This window comes from Misgurnus anguillicaudatus, chromosome 12 (genome assembly GCF_027580225.2).
Source record: "Misgurnus anguillicaudatus chromosome 12, ASM2758022v2, whole genome shotgun sequence".
Taxonomy (NCBI): domain Eukaryota; kingdom Metazoa; phylum Chordata; class Actinopteri; order Cypriniformes; family Cobitidae; genus Misgurnus; species Misgurnus anguillicaudatus.
Window position 1 is genome coordinate 22107927 of NC_073348.2, and position 20083 is coordinate 22128009.

Below are 20083 nucleotides of genomic sequence, written 5' to 3' on the forward strand. Positions count from 1 at the left end.
CCATTGGCATTACCATGGTTTTATTGTAAATATTGTGTCCAAAAATGAAAATTGTGTCATCGTTTACTCACTCTTATGTTGTTTGAAACCTGTATAAATGTCTTTGTTCTGATAAACAAAAAACAAGATATCTTAAGGAATGTTTGTAGCCAAGCCGTTCGTGGACCACATTCACTTCTATAGTAGAAATAAAGAACAGTATGGAAGTAAATAGGGTCCACGAATGGTTTGGTTACAAACATTCCTCAAAAAAATCTTCCTTCGTGTTCATCAGAACAAGGACATTTGTGCGGGTTTGTGGCAACACGGGAGTGGGTAAATGATGACGGAATTTTCATTTTTGGGTGAACTATCCCTTAAACTATAGTTATTGTGTTAGACGATAGTAAACAGGATTTTATTACTATAGGACTTGTTGCTATTTGTTATAGATATTATTTGTCATAAGAAGTCTTCAGTTGATTGACAGGTGTGTTTTAAACATCCATGTGCATTTTTCTTAATATGCAAAAACGTCCTCACCTCGTTACATAATGTTTGTCTCTCTGTTATCAGAACTGCTCTCGTGTGCGTCATTTTAGCACTGCAGGAAGTTTCCGCTTCACCAGCTGTTCTCAGATCCGCCACCGAGCGGAGTTTTTCCTCGAGTCCACCAGCACGTGCTATACAGAACGTCCGATCCGTGGTCAGGCTCTGCCACGCGCGTGTGAGCGCGCGGACTGTGTTCGTGCTCTGCCTGACAGTCTTATGCAAGCCGCCCTACAGTGAGCCACGATGTCCGAGGTTGCTGCTCCAGCAGACAATAACGGGGAAGCTGGATTAAACGGTACGTACAGCTGGAGTGCCTCGTTATATTTCACTGTCATCCGTACCGTCTGTGAGAGAAGTTTTTGGTGTTTCTAAATTTGTGTTTTTTGATACTTTCTATTGTTTTGCTTGAGGTAAATATGTCTTAGTTTAAACCAACATTACTTTGCCATAGACATTCACTGAGGGGTTTGCTGTGAGAGAGATGCGCGTCATTGTATATTGACAAGTTGTCCGACCAATGGATTCTAAAGGTTTTTCTTAAGGCAGGACTTACAAAGTGACTGACGTCAATCTAAGCCAATAAGCGTCGACTACGTTTTTAGGAGGATGGCTTAAGCATATGTCAACAAGGCGAGTTAAAACTAAAGCAACTCGAAAATGAAAATGATATCGTGGATTCCTAAAAGCATTTTTTTTTTGCGTTTCGTAAACACAAATGTTCATCTCTGTGTAGAGATGATATCCAATTTAAAATGCAAGCTGTTTGTTGTTGTTGTTGTTTTTTTGTAACACACATCGTGTGCCCGCAAATGTATGGTCTTTGTCTGAAATCGAGCTTGACAACAATTGATATAACGTTTGTGATCGTCAAAGTCTACTGAACACCTACATATCAACGTGTTATTTCACTTTGTAAGTGATCGTTACATCTCCCAAAAAATGTTGGGATGTCTCACACGTTAAGCTGTTTTCATATAATGGATTTCTATGGAGGAGAAAAGGCGAAATGTTCACTTTTTTAAGGAATAAGAACTCGTGACAGCAGCAAGTGTTTATTTCACATAAAGTTCGACAAAAATGTAGTTTTCCATAATCGTTATTTTGGTAAGCCACATTAAGTTAAGCGTTTTAGAAAGGGTTGCCTCCAACCTATTAAATTATTTGTCAGTCGACTATTTAAAATGCGTTCGTGCGTTTACAAGTTATATACATTAATTTTTTTTAAATAAGCAGAATTCCTAAAATGTTTACTTAAGTTACAAAAACCAAACAACTCGTAGTCCTGGTATGTCTTCTGAAATGCGAAGGACAGCCTGCTATACATCTTGTCACGTCTAGATATTAAGATCACGCCTTTTAGTAAAGTATGCTTAGGTCATATCATGCATCCCAGAGTAAACAACGGGTCACGTTAATGCTGAGTGAGCTACGTGCGCACTGACACTACAGCTAGTTACAAAGCGTCTCCAAGCCTCACAGCTGCCAATGTAGTTCAGGACGATTTATATTTCCATATTTAATTATTATAAATATTTCTTGTTTTATTAATAATATTTTAAAATAACATTTTGTTTTTTGGCAGTAAAATATATAAATAATACAAGCAATAAACGCAGGACGCCATAGTTACTACAGTAATTAGGTCAGTGACAAAAACGGTTTGGCAAGATGAGAAATTCAAAAATCTTTTTAAAAAACTTGTTTTAAAAGCATGCATCAGGTTTATTTTAATGCACATGGTGTATTTGTGTTCATTTTATGCGATAAAAAATTTAATTTGCACAATTTTAAAGAAAGTTGAGACTGAATGGACCTGAAAATGTCAAATGGTGTAATCTCCAATTGCGCCAAAGAATGAGAAATATTTTATATTTTATCCACCTTGATGGCATAATCAAATAATAATAATAATAATAATAATTTTAAAATATCATTTTATTAGTCATTTCTAAATGTAAATTGTAATGCGTTTTTGTAATATTTGTTCTGACATATGCTGAAAACAGCTCTGTTTTCTAAATAATCTTTTGTAAATGTAATCATATTACACTAAACTAGATGATTATATTTTATTCCACTTTTTTATTAATATATTTATATTTTCATTTTTATAAATACTAGTTACACCAATTGACACAGACCGGTTACACCACATTGACATTTTGCAATTATCACCAAAATATTCTTTCAAAATAAAATAAAACCAGAAATTTTAGACTTGGTCCTCACAAAAGAGAATGTATGCAAGTAATCTGCAAATTTATTTTGAAATTTTAACCCTTTTACATTTAATTGAACCATATGGACACAAAATAATTAGCGCCATGTCATTGACCCAATTACAGTTTATTAATTTACTGTAGTACATACTAAATTATACTGCAGTATTTTTATGTAAGTGAATAGCAGAAATTGTTTCTTTGGTAAACGTGTCAGCTACCCAATAATCATTGTAAAGAATATGGCTGATGAAAAATTAATTTGCCCAATTCATCACAGGCGCATATTTTATTTTATATTTCTTAGTTTGTTTATTTTTTACCATAGTATGACTTGTAATGTCGTCAGTGGTCTGGATATGAAAAGTCATCTTTTCTAATGATATAAAATTAAGAGTGTTAATGTGAATATATGTGGTGGAAGGAACAATGAAACTGAACGTGCACCAGCAGTTAGTAGCAGTTCATTGCCATTGGCAAAATCATGATTGTACTACAGTAACCAGATACATTTTTGTTGTTAACTGTAGTCAAAATAATATTGTTTGTATTGTTTAAGGACATCAATGTCCAATGGTTTAACTTTATCACATCCAGCTCTAGAGCTTTTACATGGCTAACCCTTCATTAAAGGTGCCATTTGTACAATATTTGCAGTAAAATGTCCAAAAACCACTAGGCCAGTGTTATATATTTTGTCCAGCTGATTACTATCAATATCGGTAATGTTTTCAACTACTTGTAAATCGTGAGAAAATTTCCATTCAAAACATTGACACGGGGCAGTGCAGTCTCCTGTCAATGACGTTAATATCCATGTGACCCTTTGTCACCGCCTTTACTGACGTAAAAACCACATGACAACAGTGGTCAAGTTCGAAAAAATAAAATGGTGGCCAAGGAAGCGACTGGAGCACAAATTTAGTGTAAATAAAGGTATATTTTCACTTTTTACACATTTGAACTCTTTCACCGCCAGCGTTTTTTAAAAAGTTGCCAGCCAGCGCCAGCGTTTTTCATGATTTTCACAAAAGTTTAATGCCTTCCAGAAAATGTTCTTCTTCAAATATATAAACATACAATATAGCAAATGAAAGAACAGACCCTCTGCTTTCAAACAAAAAAAAATCATCCTAAATTTAGTAGTTCTTTTGTAATCAGCTTTTGAATATGCGTAGGTTTCTGCAAAAACACCACATTTTGAGCAAAAAGCAGAGATAATTCCATTTTTGTGACGGACTTTTCATAGAAATCCCATTCAGAGCGATCTTTAAAACAGACACGGACATGCAGCAGCTTGCCATAGGGCAATACTTCCGGGTTTAAAAAGTTGCGGAAGGTATTGCGGAAAGACTGAAATACTCGTCATTGGCGGGGAAGCGTTTTCTCTTGATTGACGTGATATCTCGTCAATGGCGGGGAAAGAGTTAATTGTATTTCTAGCGAGAAATTAGTATTGTAGTTTTCAAATATGTGATTTACTGTTTATGTTTCAAACACGCTGCCTTTGAAGTGCATCCGAAAGCCTTTCTCTAAGCTGCCTTCAGGCCTCCAAAGTCATTTCCTCATGAGGCAGCGAGGAAACAAGTCACTGCCTTTGGTTTTCGGAAGCAGACAGTGTCGTGGACAAATGCGGAACTATGTGATAGCGCCTGTCGGGCTACTCGCTTGCTTATGGACTTATGGATTACTCTTTACCGTCTGCCGCTGGGTGTGTCAGCAAAGACAGCTCCCGTTAGCGTACGGGCCAACCAAACGACCCAAGAATAGTTTGGAACAAAACAAGAGAAAGAATCAGGATCAATTTGGAGAGCTTCGCGACAACATTTAACTAGACCGAGATTCTGATCCTGCTTGTGTTTTACGCGATGGGTGAGTTGTTTTGATTCGTAACCCTTCAAAAAACGTATGCTATTATATTGATCACAACATTAGTGTGTAGATTGTAATAAGCGCGTCTTCCCGCGGACGATATGCACATCAAGAGATATTGTACAGCAATATAAATTGTCATTTTAAGACACTTCACAATAAGATTTGTACTGTCAATACATTATGTGAAAAATCATTGTAGATTGTAAGTTGAAAACTTAATTCTGTGCTGTGTTTACCATCGAATTTGGACTAATACTGTAACATCTATGACTAACAATTTAGTTTTGAACATCACATATAAACTTGCATAATGAAATAAACGATGTCATCAAACACAACATTTATAAGACTTGATTACCTTATCCATCAACGTGATTTCTCGTTCGCGTCTGATTGATGGCCATCAGCGGTTGAGTTAAAGACTACAAGATTTGATCTGGCGCCATCTAGCGGCGCAGACAATACAAATTGCATCTTTAATGTATTAAAGTGAAAGCTGCAAAAGTTAATAAGCAACAGACAACCACACTCTAAAAATGGCCGGGTTATTTTTAGCCATGTTAGGTAAATATCGGACAGAACACCCAGCTGGGTTGTTTTAACCCAACTGCTGGGTTATTATACCCCATGGTTACATAAGAACAACTCGACATTGGGTCATTTTGAACCCAACATGGGGTCATTTTTTACCCAGCAGGTGTTCTGTCCAATATTTACCCATTATAAGTTAAAAATAACCCAGCAATTTTTAGAGTGCAGATAATAACTAATTCTTAGTTGTTTGTGCACTTTACAGAATCAAAAACTTGTGTGCTATTTTATTCCAAGCTCAGTAAACAGTTACAAATGTTTAGCAGTTGCACATTAACTGATGCCTTACATGTTTAGAAAACTTCACATTACCAGAACAGATTGTACACATTTCCCTTTAGTTAGCAATTTGCTTGCTATTATTGGCCTTCAAGATCATCTCATTCCTTTACTGCATTGTGAAACTGAATCATCTTTTAACAACACATTTTTTTTATGAGCCTGACCAGATCTGGACGCTTTAATCCTCATTCAAGTGCAGGGATGCTGAAAAGTGAAATTTTAGAGACAGAAAGTGAATTGTCATGTTAGTGTTAGCTGGGCCCCTTTGCTATAACAGATCTGGGCTCAGTGTTTTTTATTAGTCTGTTTGTGTAGACACGAAGAGTGGTTGCTGAGGGATGGTGAAAAGACTTTTAATGCCCAAAGCCAAAGATCTAAAATAGCAATGATTGATTTGACCCAAAATTAAGAAATAATGTTTTGCTTTTGAGAAAAATACCTATTTTAGACAACTGAGATCATTGCAGTAATATTGTGATACAATAATTGTTTATTAATATTTAAACTGTGATTGGTTAAGCGGATATATTGCATTTGGCAGATAAGTAGGACTGGCATTTGTCGCGGTTTGTAAAAAACAGAGAAAACATGACAGAATAACATGACGGATATTAGATTTTGCGTAAAATGAAGAATTTACCTTTTAAAACTCACCTGATAAAATACTGATTTTGATGGTATATAATTCTTTATTTGTTGTTTATTTTTTTCTGGTTTTAAAGCTGCAATCTGTAACTTTTTGGGTGCAGTTTTATGTTTCAAACAGAGATGGCGATAAAGAGGCAAAAGTTACAGATTGCAGCTTTAAAGCCGCTCTATGCATTTCTGCGTTTTTGTCAAACAGCGACCCCTAGAGTACTAGTACTCCAAAGATAATGACCAGGTAATGTTTCACAATTTCATAAAAATATTAGGCTACTGCATAGTCTACTAAACTACAGATGATGGTAATAGGATAATAAGAAGTTTATTCCAAGTGTAGAGTGCATAATAATAATAAAGCTTATAACGTTTTTACATGATTGCAGCTAAATCACAAGTAAACATTACAAAATGCCATGACAAAGTTAATTGTGTACGTTGCATTATTTCGTAACATTGTTCGCTATAATGTCACTATACATGATTATTGCTATTTATCATAATAGTTTGCAAATTGTGCATGTTTACACTATTTACAACCATAATTATGTGAGATATTGACAACTGTTGTCATGATAATCGCATGACATACTACAAGCAAGCGCAACAACATACAACATAGACCGCAAACAAGTTTACAAATGAGAGATTTACTTACTAGTCCATCAACAAGATCGCCAGATCAGCATCCCATCCAGTGCTTTCTTTTAGCTCACGCCAACGAGTAAAAACCTGACCGAGTGGAACTCTTGTCCGGTTCCTAACGCGGTCAGATTCTCTTTTCCTTTTCCTACTCACTTCCGAACGCGCTTTCTTAACTTTTAAATCGTTTAGCCTCGCGTCTCAAATTCGCGCGTGCAGTTGTTGTTATAGGCTTGATCGACTTCATGCAGCGCTGCAAGAACCGACAGCCGGATGACGTCAAAGTGCCGTCTCGGATCATTCTCCCGGTACTTTGACGTCATCCGGCGGTCGGTTCTTGCAGCGCCAGACGAAGTCGAACAAGCCTAACGTGTGTGACGTCGTTGCCGTAAAGCAAGTCGTGATTCTCGCGAAATTTGTCAGGGGCGGTTCTCTCAAGCTTGCATTGCTGGTTTTGGTTGCGGCGTCCTCGCCAAGCTTCAACAGGAAGATGATTCGCCTTACTATGACTTTGTTTACCACCGAAATAACTTTGAAGTTGTTATATTAAGGTAAAATAACTGCATAGTGTGTCTTTAATGCACTTTAAAAAGTAAAAGTTGGATCAACTTTTGCAAAAATTACTTCAATTTCTAACACCTTAAAAAATTTAGTTGCTTCAACTTAAATGTTTAAGTGAAAACACTTAAAATGAAAAAGTTGAAATAACAACATTTTTGTAGGTGTTAACAAAACTTTTCACTTTTTGCATCGTAGACAGAGTAAAAAAAGTATTAAGTTAAAAAGTAAAATAACTGTACTTCAATAATCATTTCAAAATGTTTACTATTTTTATTCTTATAATATTTGAAACGAGATCAATTTCGCACAATATCTATTTGTCATCTGCAGTTATATAAACAACTATCAGCTGTTTTGCAGTTGTGTAACAGTGAGCCATGAGGAGCTTTTGCAATACATAGTGTACATCTGGACATCTGATCTTGTAATTGTTATTTCTTTATTCTCATGTCAGCTAATATTCGGCCAGAATGTTCTGTCTGACGTGCATCATGGCACATGTTGTTTGTATCACTGGATAAAAAACAAAGGTCAGCAGAGAGGTACTCAACCCAGTTCATAGGCTAGATGGTTCATCACAGTTTATCAAAACTAGATGGAAAAGTGTGTGTGCCCCTGCATCCTAAAATTGAAACAGGACCCAAATCACCTGATCCACATGTTCACTCAACCTAAAAAAGTCATATAATCCGGCTGTCCACCATTTTTATTGTTTTTCTGTACATGGAAGTTGATCTTTGTCCTGAGAGGCATTCAGTTTATAGCTCACGTGGTTGGTCAGCAGCGCATGTGAGAAAACCGAGCCGGCATGTTAAGCAGGTAGCGAACAGAGGATTCACTGTGTGGTAACACAGGCTTCCTGATGAGACAGCAAAGCAGATGTGTATGGAAGGGACACACGGGAGGCTTAGCTCCCTTAACGTAGGGATAATTTCAGTCTGCGTGTTTGTATTCGTATTTAGGAGACTGTCTGTTCCCGTGCAGCGCGTCCCTGCTTGGAATCACGTAGGGCAAGGAGCAGCCAGGTCAGATGTGAGTCATAGATCAGTGGGGTTGTAATGGGACGGAGAAGGAGGCATTTACTGCCCTTTCACCAGGCAGTAAATAGAAGCAAGCCAGATGATGACTGACTAACAGAGATCCCAGTGTCTGCCTCTGGATACAGTATCATTTCTTGAATTTTATAAACATATTTTTACAGTTTTGTTGATTGCAAAGTAAATAAAGAGATTATCTTTGCATTGTGGTTTTCGATTGGTCATTATTAGTATAATGTAGTAATGTTGTTTTGTTTAGGGTCATGGGTGGAGCTGGAGATGAACAGACGCTCTGCATCCCTCACGTCCTCCACCGCCTCAGTCCCGCCCCCTCTAGCACAGGTAGTAGAAGAAGAGGATGATGGGATGGTGGGAGGGTTAGAACACGTTCCTTCATCATCCTCCATCCACAATGGAGACATGGAGAAGATCCTCCTCGACGCACAGCACGAGTCCAGCCGCAGTAACTCCTCTTGTGACAGGTAGATGCTTGTTACATTTTATGTTATCCATCTTCATTGTAAACATTAAAACCATGTACCTTAATATAAGGGGTCACTCAGATGACCGTTCTGCCATCATTTACTTACACATTTCCTTACTAAACCATCTAATTTTCTTTCTTATGTCGAACACGAAATCGTTGTTTAGCTGAATTTTTCTATATTAATGTGATTGACGGCTGTACAGTGAATACAGACTGAACTGTGTCATGCATAAAACTTGACGCAACCATTGGCGAGTGCATTAATTGGTGTACTATTCCTTTAAGCCTTTGACACAGTTAACCTTTAAGCCTTTGACACAGATGGTTTTATTTTGTACAGAAGTTGCTTATATATTGCATGTATATCATTTGTAAATGTCACTTGAGGTCTTGGCTTGGGTTATGATCTCATTGATAGTAAGTAGTGCTATAAACATGTATACTAAATTACATATCCAAACATTGACTGTAAATTCACTCTAATAAAATGCAGTCATAAGATCTCTTTATCTCAATGAATCATATGTTTCAGGGTGTTTACTGTAAGATTATAGCATGTTTCTCTTGAGAATAATGTAATGTACTAAAGCAACATTATAAATGCAAGAATGTCAATGCATGTGATAAGAAAGCAAAGTGTTTTTTTTAAAGATGCTTAACACAAGTTAGTACACTTGTTAGGTTTTAAATGTTTAAAGATGTGAGGAGGACACAAAGGTTCTTACACATATATTGTTATATTTTGTTGAATATGTCCATTATGTGCTGAACTACACATGTGGTTACTCTGCTTGGATCTGTGTGATATTGATGGATACTAAGTTCATACACTCACAAAAGAAAATGTCCAGCAACATGTTTGCATATTTTGTTATTGAATGTACATCCAATGTATTTAATGTAATGTTATGCAATATAAGGCGCGCGTGTCCAAATGATCATGTTTCTTAAGGGCAAATCTAATTTGCATGTCATTTTAAACTCACTAAAACTTATACTGTATGTAAATATTACTTTTGTTTGGCATGTTTTACATACTTTGCTTTTTCTTGGGAGCTTGACATACTATAAACATACTGTTAACAGTGTCATGTAGTTAACTGTAATCACATTAAATCAGTATAATTATTGTTTTATCACATAGTAAATCTCATCGCTTTCTTCCACAGCCCTCCTCGACCCCACAGTCCACAGGACGATGGCCAGATCATTTTTGACGTGGATATGAGGAGAGACAGTCAGGTATTTTCTACTGAGGTCTTTTTGTGGACCATTTTCTTGTAAATTAGTTTTCCGTTTTCTTATAAATTAGCATTTTCATCAAGCTCTTATGTTTAGATTTGGTAATTTCACTTTCATGGCAATAAAAAGATTATAAGTCATTAATTAAAATGCCTAATTTTCACAAATGTCTTTTTTGTAATTTCACTGACATTTTAGTCTTTCACTGCAAGCTTTTTGGCGAAACTCTCAACTAGAGCCCGACCGATAAAGGATTTTGAAGGCCGATACAAATGTTTGATGGTTTTAAAATCTGATATTCCGATATATCGGCCAATATTTTTTTTTATTATTATTTCAGAAACGCGCAACAAAACATTAAAGGTGCCCTTCCTCTGGCGTTTTTATTGTTTTAGACTGTTGTCTGAGGTCTACTCATGATGTTTGCATGATTTTTACATCCAAAAACATCAAAAGCAATAAGTAATAGGCTATTTTGTACCCTGGTTTTGAGGCTGGTTAGAGAAGTGATCCGTTTTAATGGGCGGGCTGCATTGACGACTTGGAAGTAAACACCCACTGCTATTATTGGATAACAGTTTTTCGTTCTAACTAACTTTCAATTTAATCTCATGTGTAATCAGTTTAATGTCAAGTGAGTGTCTTAAGACACAGTGTCTTTCTTACACACGCATATTTTATCATAAACCCTTTTGACAAACCCTAATCGTAAACCCACGCACAAAAACACACACACACACACACACACACACACACACACACACACACACGTCTTTTATCGTAAACCCTTTCGATGCGCGTGTAGCAGCGCATGCACACACACACACACACACACACACACACGTGTCTTTTATCGTAAACTCTTTCGATGCGCGTGTAGCAGCGCATGCACACACACACACACACACACACACACACACACACACACACACACACACACACACGCGTCTTTTACACAAACCCTTTCGACACACGTGTAACGAACGCACAAACAAACACATGTCTTTTATCACATTCGATGCGTGTGCATCATGAATTCGCGTGAATCGCGTCCCTAAAGAGAACTCATAGTGACACAAAGTACTAAAGTGTTTTACTCGCACACACGCGTGCGTGTCTTTTATCATAAACCCTTTCAACGTGTGTGCAGCATGAATTCGCGTCCCTCCGAAGAGAAAACACCGGCCACTACAGTGACACAAAGTACTAAAGTGCTTTACTCACATAAGCTGCGCCATTCTGTCCGGATCCGCTTTTTAATCACAGTCTCTCTTCAAATCCAGCGTTATTCTGAACATCCAAATATGTAGCAACTGTTATGATTCCCTTGTTTAATAGGAATGATGTCTCTCGACGAAAAACAATGGCCCGATTACGGTACGGTTGACGTTTAGCCATTCTTGCTGTAACTTGTTATTAAAACTAACTCAACTACACGTAATATGTGGGCGCGGGCTCAAGTTGAAGAGCTCATGAATATTAATGACCTCGATCAGTTCCACGTCACACTGATAAGCTTTTTTAACTGACCTGATTTCTACGCTTATTTCTTTTCAGTGGCTAGAGCTGACAGAGGAGGCGGAAGTTAATTTTCACATTCACGACACAATACAAACACACATGGACCTAACACATATCAAAAAATACAAGTAAAAACGGTTTTATGTGGAAGGGCCTCTTTAACAGATTTCCCTAACATTAGTTATTTGTTATCATTAAACAAGATAAAGGTCACTCCTAAATCTTTGTGTGGGTGTGTAATAATTAGTCCCTATATTGCCTTATAAGCTACTTTATAATTAGCGTATATAGCTGAATATAAGATGACACCCCCATTTTCCAAACTTATTTTTTGTCTTAATGGGTCGCTTTTCAGACACTATTTTAGATTAATTCCGTTGTGCTTTCTCCCTTTCTCCCTTTCCCCCCGTTTTTCTATATCGCGAATATAAGACGACCAGTGTTGCCAACTATTTTCAATGGAAAGTAGCTAAAGCTTGCTTGGAAAGTCGCTAAATGTCGCTAGATTACGTCATTGCGTCATTTGCATCACAGTGACGTCATCACGTCGCATTTGCATTCTTACTACATTGGCTGTTTCTCTTTCTCTCTGAACTGTCAAAAATGTTATTTTAATACACATGAATGCCTGTAGCTGCCACATTTGTGTTGTATTCAGGTCCAAGTACTCACAAGCGACCAAAATTTAAATGTAATCCACAGTCTTTTCACATTCGTCTTCCATGCCCTTTGAGGACTTTGCTGCGAAAGTATTGGATGAACATATAATACGTGATGAGGATTCAGTCAATATTATCATCTCATTTTTGACAGTGATGGCGTATAGAGGCTTTTGCATCTGAGCTCTTCGTGTCCTGGCTTATGTTGATTTACTGTCATAGATTTTTTTTACCTGTATTGAATGTGTGTGCGGTGTTTGTGCCCATTCAGGAGGAAGTGATGGAGAGAATCAGAGACGATGACATCTTAATGAAGGATTCAGATCGGGTGGCAGATTGGTCGAGTAGACCAGAGAATATACCACCAAAGTAAGCAGTACAAAAAACAAAGATATTCACACAGCCCAAGAAAATATTACATTATGAAGTCAATTTTTACCAGACTCCAAATAACTCGATTTTGCTCTGTGACCATACAACTTCGCCCATTTCACATCTGTAGGATAAGATTTACTCAAGAAACTTGACTAATCTATACAGTTAATTTTGACATGACGCTAAACCAATGCCTCAATAGCAAGCAAAAAAAAAGTAGCACACATAAATGTTAAATGTTATACAATGGGGCTGTTGAATGCTTTATTCTTATTGTTTGAGAAATGTTTCAAAGGTATGCTTTGTTTTTCGATTAACACACACCTGACCTGTCAAACGTCTTAAAATGATCACCAGAGCAGTTTCTGTGGTAACCGGGATATAAGCGAAATAATTGACTCTGGTCTTTTTCAATTATTTAAAAATAATAAACACAAGCTTTGTATTGTGCTACATTACCACCTTGAGTCTGCATTAATTTTGAATAATTAAACCGCCCATTGTTAAAGCAACACCAAAGAGTTTTTTTACCTAAAAATTATGTTTCCAAAAAAGTTTCCAACCGTCGGGTCGTGGTCCTGTAGTTCGAGTGAAAACTACAAAAACTTGTTTTACCGCAGACCTACAATCCAATCAGAGCCAGCTATGCCGCAGTATTTACGACAGTGGTGATGGACAATTACGCTTCTAACCTGTAGGGGGAGCAAAGAGCAAAAACTCTTTAGTGTTGCTTTAATTATTCCTTAAATATTACAGAACTTTTGATTAGATGATACTATTTCAATAGATTTTAGTACTATGCGTTTAAAATTGATATTTCCCCTAAATATGGTACTTCTGTTTTGTTTATCAATCGTTGTACGATGCACCGGTTGGTTGGTGTGTTATTTGTCCTGCGCCTCCTCCACTGTGATTGGACGACTAATGAAAAGTGACATTGATGAGCTCAGCATTTCACCCAAAGTTCAATATCTTTAAATATCGGAAACAAGCCGCCAGCTGCTGGCGTTTTTTAAAAGAGCTGTAAACAATAAAAAAAATGTAGGCAATTTAAAGGAAAACACCACCGTTTTTCAATATTTTACTATGTTCTTACCTCAACTTTGACAAATTAATAAATACCTATTTTTTTTCAATGTGTGCACTTAATCTTTGTACAGCACGTTGTGACTCTGTTAGCATTTAGCCTAGCACCATTCATTCCTTAGGATCCACACAGGGATGAATTTAGAAGCCACCAAACACTTCCATGTTTTCCCTATTTAAAGACTGTTACATGGGTAGCTGCACGAGTAAGTATGGTGCAACAAAATAAAATATGGTGATTTTTAAGCGAATAAAAATGAGAACTATATTGTATGGCGGAAGAGCACTTTGGATCCTTAGGAATGAATGGGGCTGGGCTGGATGCTGGCACATTCGCGACGCGCTGTAAAAAGATTAAGTGTACGCATTGAAAAAAGACGGGTATGTATTAATTTGTCAAAGTGGAGGTAAGAACATAGTAAAATATTGAAAAACTGTGGTGTGTTCCTTTAAGACATTCCTTGCATCTGGACAGAAATAATGACACCTAAAAAGCGATCTAGCCAGGATTTGTGAAGTTTTCTGGCCTGAATCAAGGTTGCTTTTCAGAATTATTAAGTTGAATGATTATGTAGCTTTAGTGGATGATATCGATGGGTTGGATTCATTTGCAGGGAGTTCCACTTCAGGCACCCGCGACGTTCAGTGACTCTCAGCATGAGGAAGACAGGGGCGATGAAGAAAGGAGGCATCTTCTCTGCAGAGTTCCTCAAAGTGTTTATCCCCTCCCTGCTTCTGTCCCACATCCTGGTCCTGGGTCTCGGGTACGATCAGCTAACACAAGCATGTTCTTCATTATCACATCCTGTGGTATTAAGGGTCCTGTTTAGACCTGCTATACACCTAGTGCGTTTTGGTCAATCGAATCACAATTGGACAAAGCTAAATACAGGTGTAAACAGGGTTTTAAAAACGCATTTGACCAGATTGCTTTTGTGGTGTAGACGCTCATGTGGTCGAATGTGCCACAAAAAGGCCGCGTATTGATCTAATGTGTAATGTACAGAGCACAATATTTATCAATAAGTCCTGACTTCTAGCACGAGCACACAGTGTTTGGTGCGGTTTTTAGGCTTTCATTGATAAAACTGCTCTTCGCCTCTTTCAGTTTAGTTTGATTTTGCGAGCGTGCGAAAGTAGCGCGAACATATTTAATCAATTGCTCTAAAATATCAGAGAAAGCGCTTACATATACATGTACAAAATGTTGTGCAGCATGTTTACTAATATCACAAGCAGCTGTACTCTGACATTAAAGCGTTTAATGTCGTGTCGACTTAAACCCGTAATTTCTCCCAAATGTATTTTGACGTTAATGTTTGGGTGTGCTTTCGTAATAATGCCTGACATCCTATTGGCTCTATCTCTAATACAGGGTATACATTGGAAAAAGACTGACCACTCCTTCTGCAAGCTCCATTTGAACACACATCTGATCAAGTGCCTCAGGCATGGCCCGGATGGATTAGAAAAAAGGTTGCAGTTTGTCTAAAGAAAGCCCTCCCTTCACCCTTCACATCCTTTGACATTTCTACTTTTTCACTTCTGCCCTCTTCTCTATTTCCTTTTTTCGGCATTTCCTTCATTTGGCCTTTCCGCACTGAGAAGTCACATTTTTGCATTGGAGATTATGAACTTCTCTGTTTTGGGCCCATTTTACTTTCAAGTTATCAGTTGTTGTGTCTACTTTTAATGTAATTTTACCCCTTTAAAGCTCTTTATTGTAGTTACAGTTGCATTTAAGTTTTGAAGCATTACGTGCTAGCTCAGCGCTAGCTTAAACCGGCTTGGAATAGGCATTGCGTCTGTTTGGCTAGTTGATTACATGACAAAAGTTAAACTGAATAACCAACAATCCTCCTAGTTCTTACCCTGAAAATGGGATCAGACAAAGTATACAGATACAAACTTTATTTATTAATACAAATGCTTTCCTGTCAGTTCTTATATATATGAAAGAGAAATGCCAGAATAATGGATTTATATGTGGTTTGGAAAGATAGGGCTCTCCATACACCCCATTTTCATCCAGTGATGATGTAGTCACATACAAGTTTCATACTAAATTGATCATATTTTACATACATGCAGTACCTAGCACATAGGATAAATGTTTTATAATCCATAATGGTCACATTATTCATTTGGATGGATTGGGCTGGCGGATCCCTGTATGTAAAGAGATTATTATTAATATTATTTTCTCCGTGTTTGTTGTGCTTTTTCGCCTCTAGGTTCATACGTACATATCGTGACCTAGTGATTTTATAACTAGGCTTTTATGACAGTTAAACCAGCATACATCCACAACATTTACATATACTCTTGAAGCATTAAACTATTCTTGATTTCCAAATGTTTGGAAAACTCGTGGAGTTGTCGGAGTACGGCAATGATTGATAAAAGTGACACCTTTGCCGTGTTAACGCTGTGCCGAAGGTTCTGGGTTTTCGGTGTGGTGTCTTTCACAATTTTTATTAACATTTTCATGCTTTTAGTTTGAGGAGATTGTCCTGAAATGCAGTATTTGCTTAAAGTCACAATGAAATTCAAATTAAAAACTTCATATTTTGAGGAATATTGTGTTTTTTTTATAAATTACTTGTCTGTGAGCTTCATTATTAAAAAATAATGTGCCCTCTTAATCAAAAACACAAATCTCTTCGAAACGATCAATGGGCGGGGTCCGGGAAAAGATTGCAGCAATTAGCAAATAGCAACAACTTTAAACGCTCCAATAAATTCTCGATGGACGAATTCAAGTCCAGCCCTACCTTTTTTCTCATATCAGGAGCCGTTTCACTCGAATATACGTCACCACAGGAAAAATAAGAAAGTCGCTATTCTGTTTTATTGTGACTTTAACAGTGCATCACCTAACAGGACAAACCTTTGCAATTTAAAGGAACAGTTCATCCAAAAATGAAAATACTTATTTTTGTACCCATATATTACACAAAGTCTTTAATAATAAAAATATTAATCAAAAGGTTTCCTTTTGTGTTTTGAAAAGCATGCGGATGAGCTTTGTCAAGCTCCAAAAATATGCCGCAAAAAACAAAAGATGTCAAATAACTTATGCAATATATACTAACTCTATTCAATTATATCTATTCTAAATCTAATCTATTTAATTAACTTATGATGAATGTACAGCAATTTTAATTATCATTTATTAAAAATGTGCCAATATTTGTTCTTCACATAAAGCTTTTAAATGATGGTAAAAATGTTACAGGTAAATACATTTTTGGATGAACTGTCCCTTTGACGTTATATATTGGTGTTTTGTGAATGACACCAATCCCAGGTGTGAACATCTGACTGCTCATTGTTGGAAACAGGACTTGTGTTTTCTTTTAACCCTGAACTGAGTTATCCTAGTTGTGTTTTTTGTCAAACTGAGACATTTTTATGTGTGTTTTGGATATGTGCATGCATTTTGCATGGTCTTCAATGTCTGGCAGAATCCTTTGAAGGATCTGATTCTGCCAAAAGCAAATAAGACCATAAAAATGACAAATGTTGTGCCTCGTCTCCTTTATAGGGTTTGATTCAGTGTGATGTCATCATGTGCATGTCTTGTGCCAAGAGATTTTTCTTTTGGTTGGTTTGTTTTGTTAGTTTTTGCACCACCTTCTTTGTTAGTCACATTTGGAAGGTTTCTCACATGCTTATTTTGTTTCAGTTGAGTGTTTTTTTTTTTAACAACTAAGGCAATAGTGCACACAGAGAAGAAGGTACAGGATAGCTGTTAAAAAAAATATTGTTAAATGGGATTTTTGTTATTTTTGATACTGGAATTCTGAGTTTTTGGTAAAAACTGGATAAAAAAAGACTCTGATGATGGAAATGTAACTTAAGTTTTATTGATTTGAAAAACATTTTACCCCGTTTTAAAATTAAATGTTAAAGAATGACCTGCAATTCAGAATTTTTTTTTTCATTTGTCTGTTGTTTTTTGATGTCATTGTGTTGCATTATATACTGCTTTTAGTGCATTTATTTTCATTTTCAAAATCATGCATTAAAGTCATGCAGATTTTGTGATTTATGTCCTGCTTTGCAAGAACTTCAGACTTTATTCACAATGAATTATCTTGTAAATATCTCTTAAGCCTCGAACCAGCAACTCATAAACAAACCTAATGTTACTCAAATTAACATTCTTAACTCGTGTGAACTAAATTCTGAATATTAAAATAGTATTTCCTAAATTTTATTAATTAATAACATTGATTTAATACTTTTAAAGGGATAGTTCACCTTAAAATGAAAATGTCATCAATTAGTCATCCTCATGTATGAATTTCTTTTTTCTGATGAACACAGAAAGGATATATTTGAGAGATGATGGTGAACGCGCAGCGGATGGTGACCATTGACTTTCATAGTAGGAATAAAAAATATAATGGAATGGAATGGGTACCGTCAACTGTGTGCTTACCATCATTTATCAAAATATTTTCATCATCATTTATCACAATACTTCCAAAATATTTTGTTCCTACTGTGGAAGTCGGTGGTCACTGCCTGCTGTGTGTTTGCCATCATTTCTCAAGGTATCTTCTTTTGTGTTCATCAAAAAAAAAAAAGAAATTCATACAGGTAGAATCTCTACTACTAACCGTGCATAAACCATTATTGCTGAGGTTGTGTGAATATCTAATCATCAAGGCTGTGGGTTTTGGCATTTCATTCCATAAATAAAAAATGTTGTTACACGTGTTCATAGCAGAACAAAGGTGCTTTAAATAGCATGTCTGGGAATTTGACCTGGTGGTGACAGTACAGCTATCAAACGGGGTCTATTGTTGATACTTCTGCTGTGAGTATTATGGTCTTAGAGGGGACTATAGATAGTCTGGTTTAATGAAGTAATTTCTGTTGTCCTGATATCAACCCTGCATTATATTATAGCTTGTGGTGCTTCAGTTTATACATAAAATAGTTTTTTTTTACATTAATGTTAGAACAGCATTGCATTTATACATTTTAAGTCCCATAAAATGGAAACAAAGCATTCAACTTTAAACAAAGCATGGAAAGGGGGTAGCACAGCCAATCCCAGGGATTCACCCATCCTTAATCCCATCAACATAACTCTCTCACCCATTAAAATAGAAATGGGTTCACACTTTAGGCTTGACATTCCCATTTGAACTGTCACATCATGGAAGAGAGACTCATTACATGCTGCTTTGCTCATCCTGAATACCCAATGCAATGTGTTTTATTTTAGCATTTAATATTAAGATAGGGGAGAGAAAGCGAATCGGATGAATCAGCGAATCAGTGTTCCTTTCCTAGACTGGTAGAAATTTGAAGTAGACGAGCTTTGAGGTCAAACAAGTTGTTATCTACTCATGTAAAGTATGCCTCAACTGCTCTCTAGTGGCAGAGATAGGAATTAAAGGGTGTGTCTCATACTGGGTAATAGTGGGGAACATTGAAATTATTGTTCCCACAACTTATGTTATCTGTTTATAGATACATTTACCTACAAATACAGATTTTTCATCATTTTCCTTGGTCATGTTCCTTGCGTTATTTAAAGAACACTGTGCAGAATCCAAATACGATGAGTCAGCAATAGCTGCAACATGCAGGGCAGAGTGCCAATGTCAAATCAATATATCGTGATAAATAGTCTGTAGTTTCACTATATACTGCAAATTATTGTTTTGTTTTAGGAACATTTTAATAATGTAAATTTCGATTGTAATGCCCTTTTTTGTTTGTTTCTATCTAACAGCTTACGTTGGATCTCTATGGAAATCAATGGGGGCATTTAAATGTTGAGAATGTACAAAATCATTTAATGAGGTCTGATGCAAATGCCGCCATAACGCCACCTTCGTCAAAATAAGATAATGAAAATAAAGATAGGATATATTTCCCACATCACTTCTTCGATTGAGTCTCATTAAAATTCATTTGTTTTTCAAGTCTGAAGACATCACGCGTGCGTGGTTTGTTGTGATTCATGGTTCTGGAATTCGAGAATCGATTCCTCGATGTTGTTTTCGATTCTTTTTTTCCCCACTAAGGACCCTAGCATACTTCTGAACTAAATACCCCCAATACAATTCACTATAAAGCCCTTAAAACCCAAGAGATTGGACTCTAAAAATAGTCATGTATCTGTCAACTGTCTCTGAAAAGACCAGCACAGCTTAACAGAAATAAACCAAATCATTAAACAAAGTAAAACTTCATATTTTAATCATGGGATAATGAAAGTAAACTAGAAAGTAATCGGACTCTAAAAAAAAACAAAAAAACAATTAAGGCAGAATATCTTTACAACCCTTAAAACCGACTCTCGAATCC

At 36.5% G+C, this 20083-nt stretch overlaps 1 protein-coding gene across 3 annotated transcripts; it reads left to right on the forward strand.

The window, feature by feature from the left end:
- Window positions 1-612: 612 nt before the first annotated feature.
- Window positions 613-17803, forward strand: bnip3lb (BCL2 interacting protein 3 like b). Of its 3 annotated transcripts, none has more exons than XM_055208765.2 (7): window positions 621-826; window positions 8306-8375; window positions 8640-8862; window positions 10037-10109; window positions 12561-12658; window positions 14365-14514; window positions 15126-17803. In XM_055208765.2, the coding sequence occupies exons 3-7, from the start codon at window positions 8660-8662 to the stop codon at window positions 15172-15174; spliced, it is 573 nt and encodes a 190-aa protein (XP_055064740.2). In that variant the 5' UTR covers window positions 621-826; window positions 8306-8375; window positions 8640-8659; the 3' UTR covers window positions 15175-17803. The 3 variants fall into 3 exon arrangements, with proteins under 3 accessions (XP_055064739.2, XP_055064740.2, XP_073730220.1); XM_073874119.1 differs by lacking the exon at window positions 621-826 and adding an exon at window positions 8052-8162; XM_055208764.2 differs by lacking the exon at window positions 8306-8375 and having other exon boundaries at window positions 613-826.
- The last annotated feature ends 2280 nt before the right edge of the window (window positions 17804-20083 follow it).

Bases quoted from the DNA above. Each gene is read 5' to 3' on its own strand.
- bnip3lb (XM_073874119.1), top strand. From the start codon at position 8,067: ATGGAAGTTGATCTTTGTCCTGAGAGGCATTCAGTTTATAGCTCACGT. The intron at 8,863-10,036 runs GTAGATGCTTGT...TTTCTTCCACAG, and splicing joins AGTAACTCCTCTTGTGACAG to CCCTCCTCGACCCCACAGTC. The intron at 10,110-12,560 runs GTATTTTCTACT...GTGCCCATTCAG, and splicing joins ATATGAGGAGAGACAGTCAG to GAGGAAGTGATGGAGAGAAT.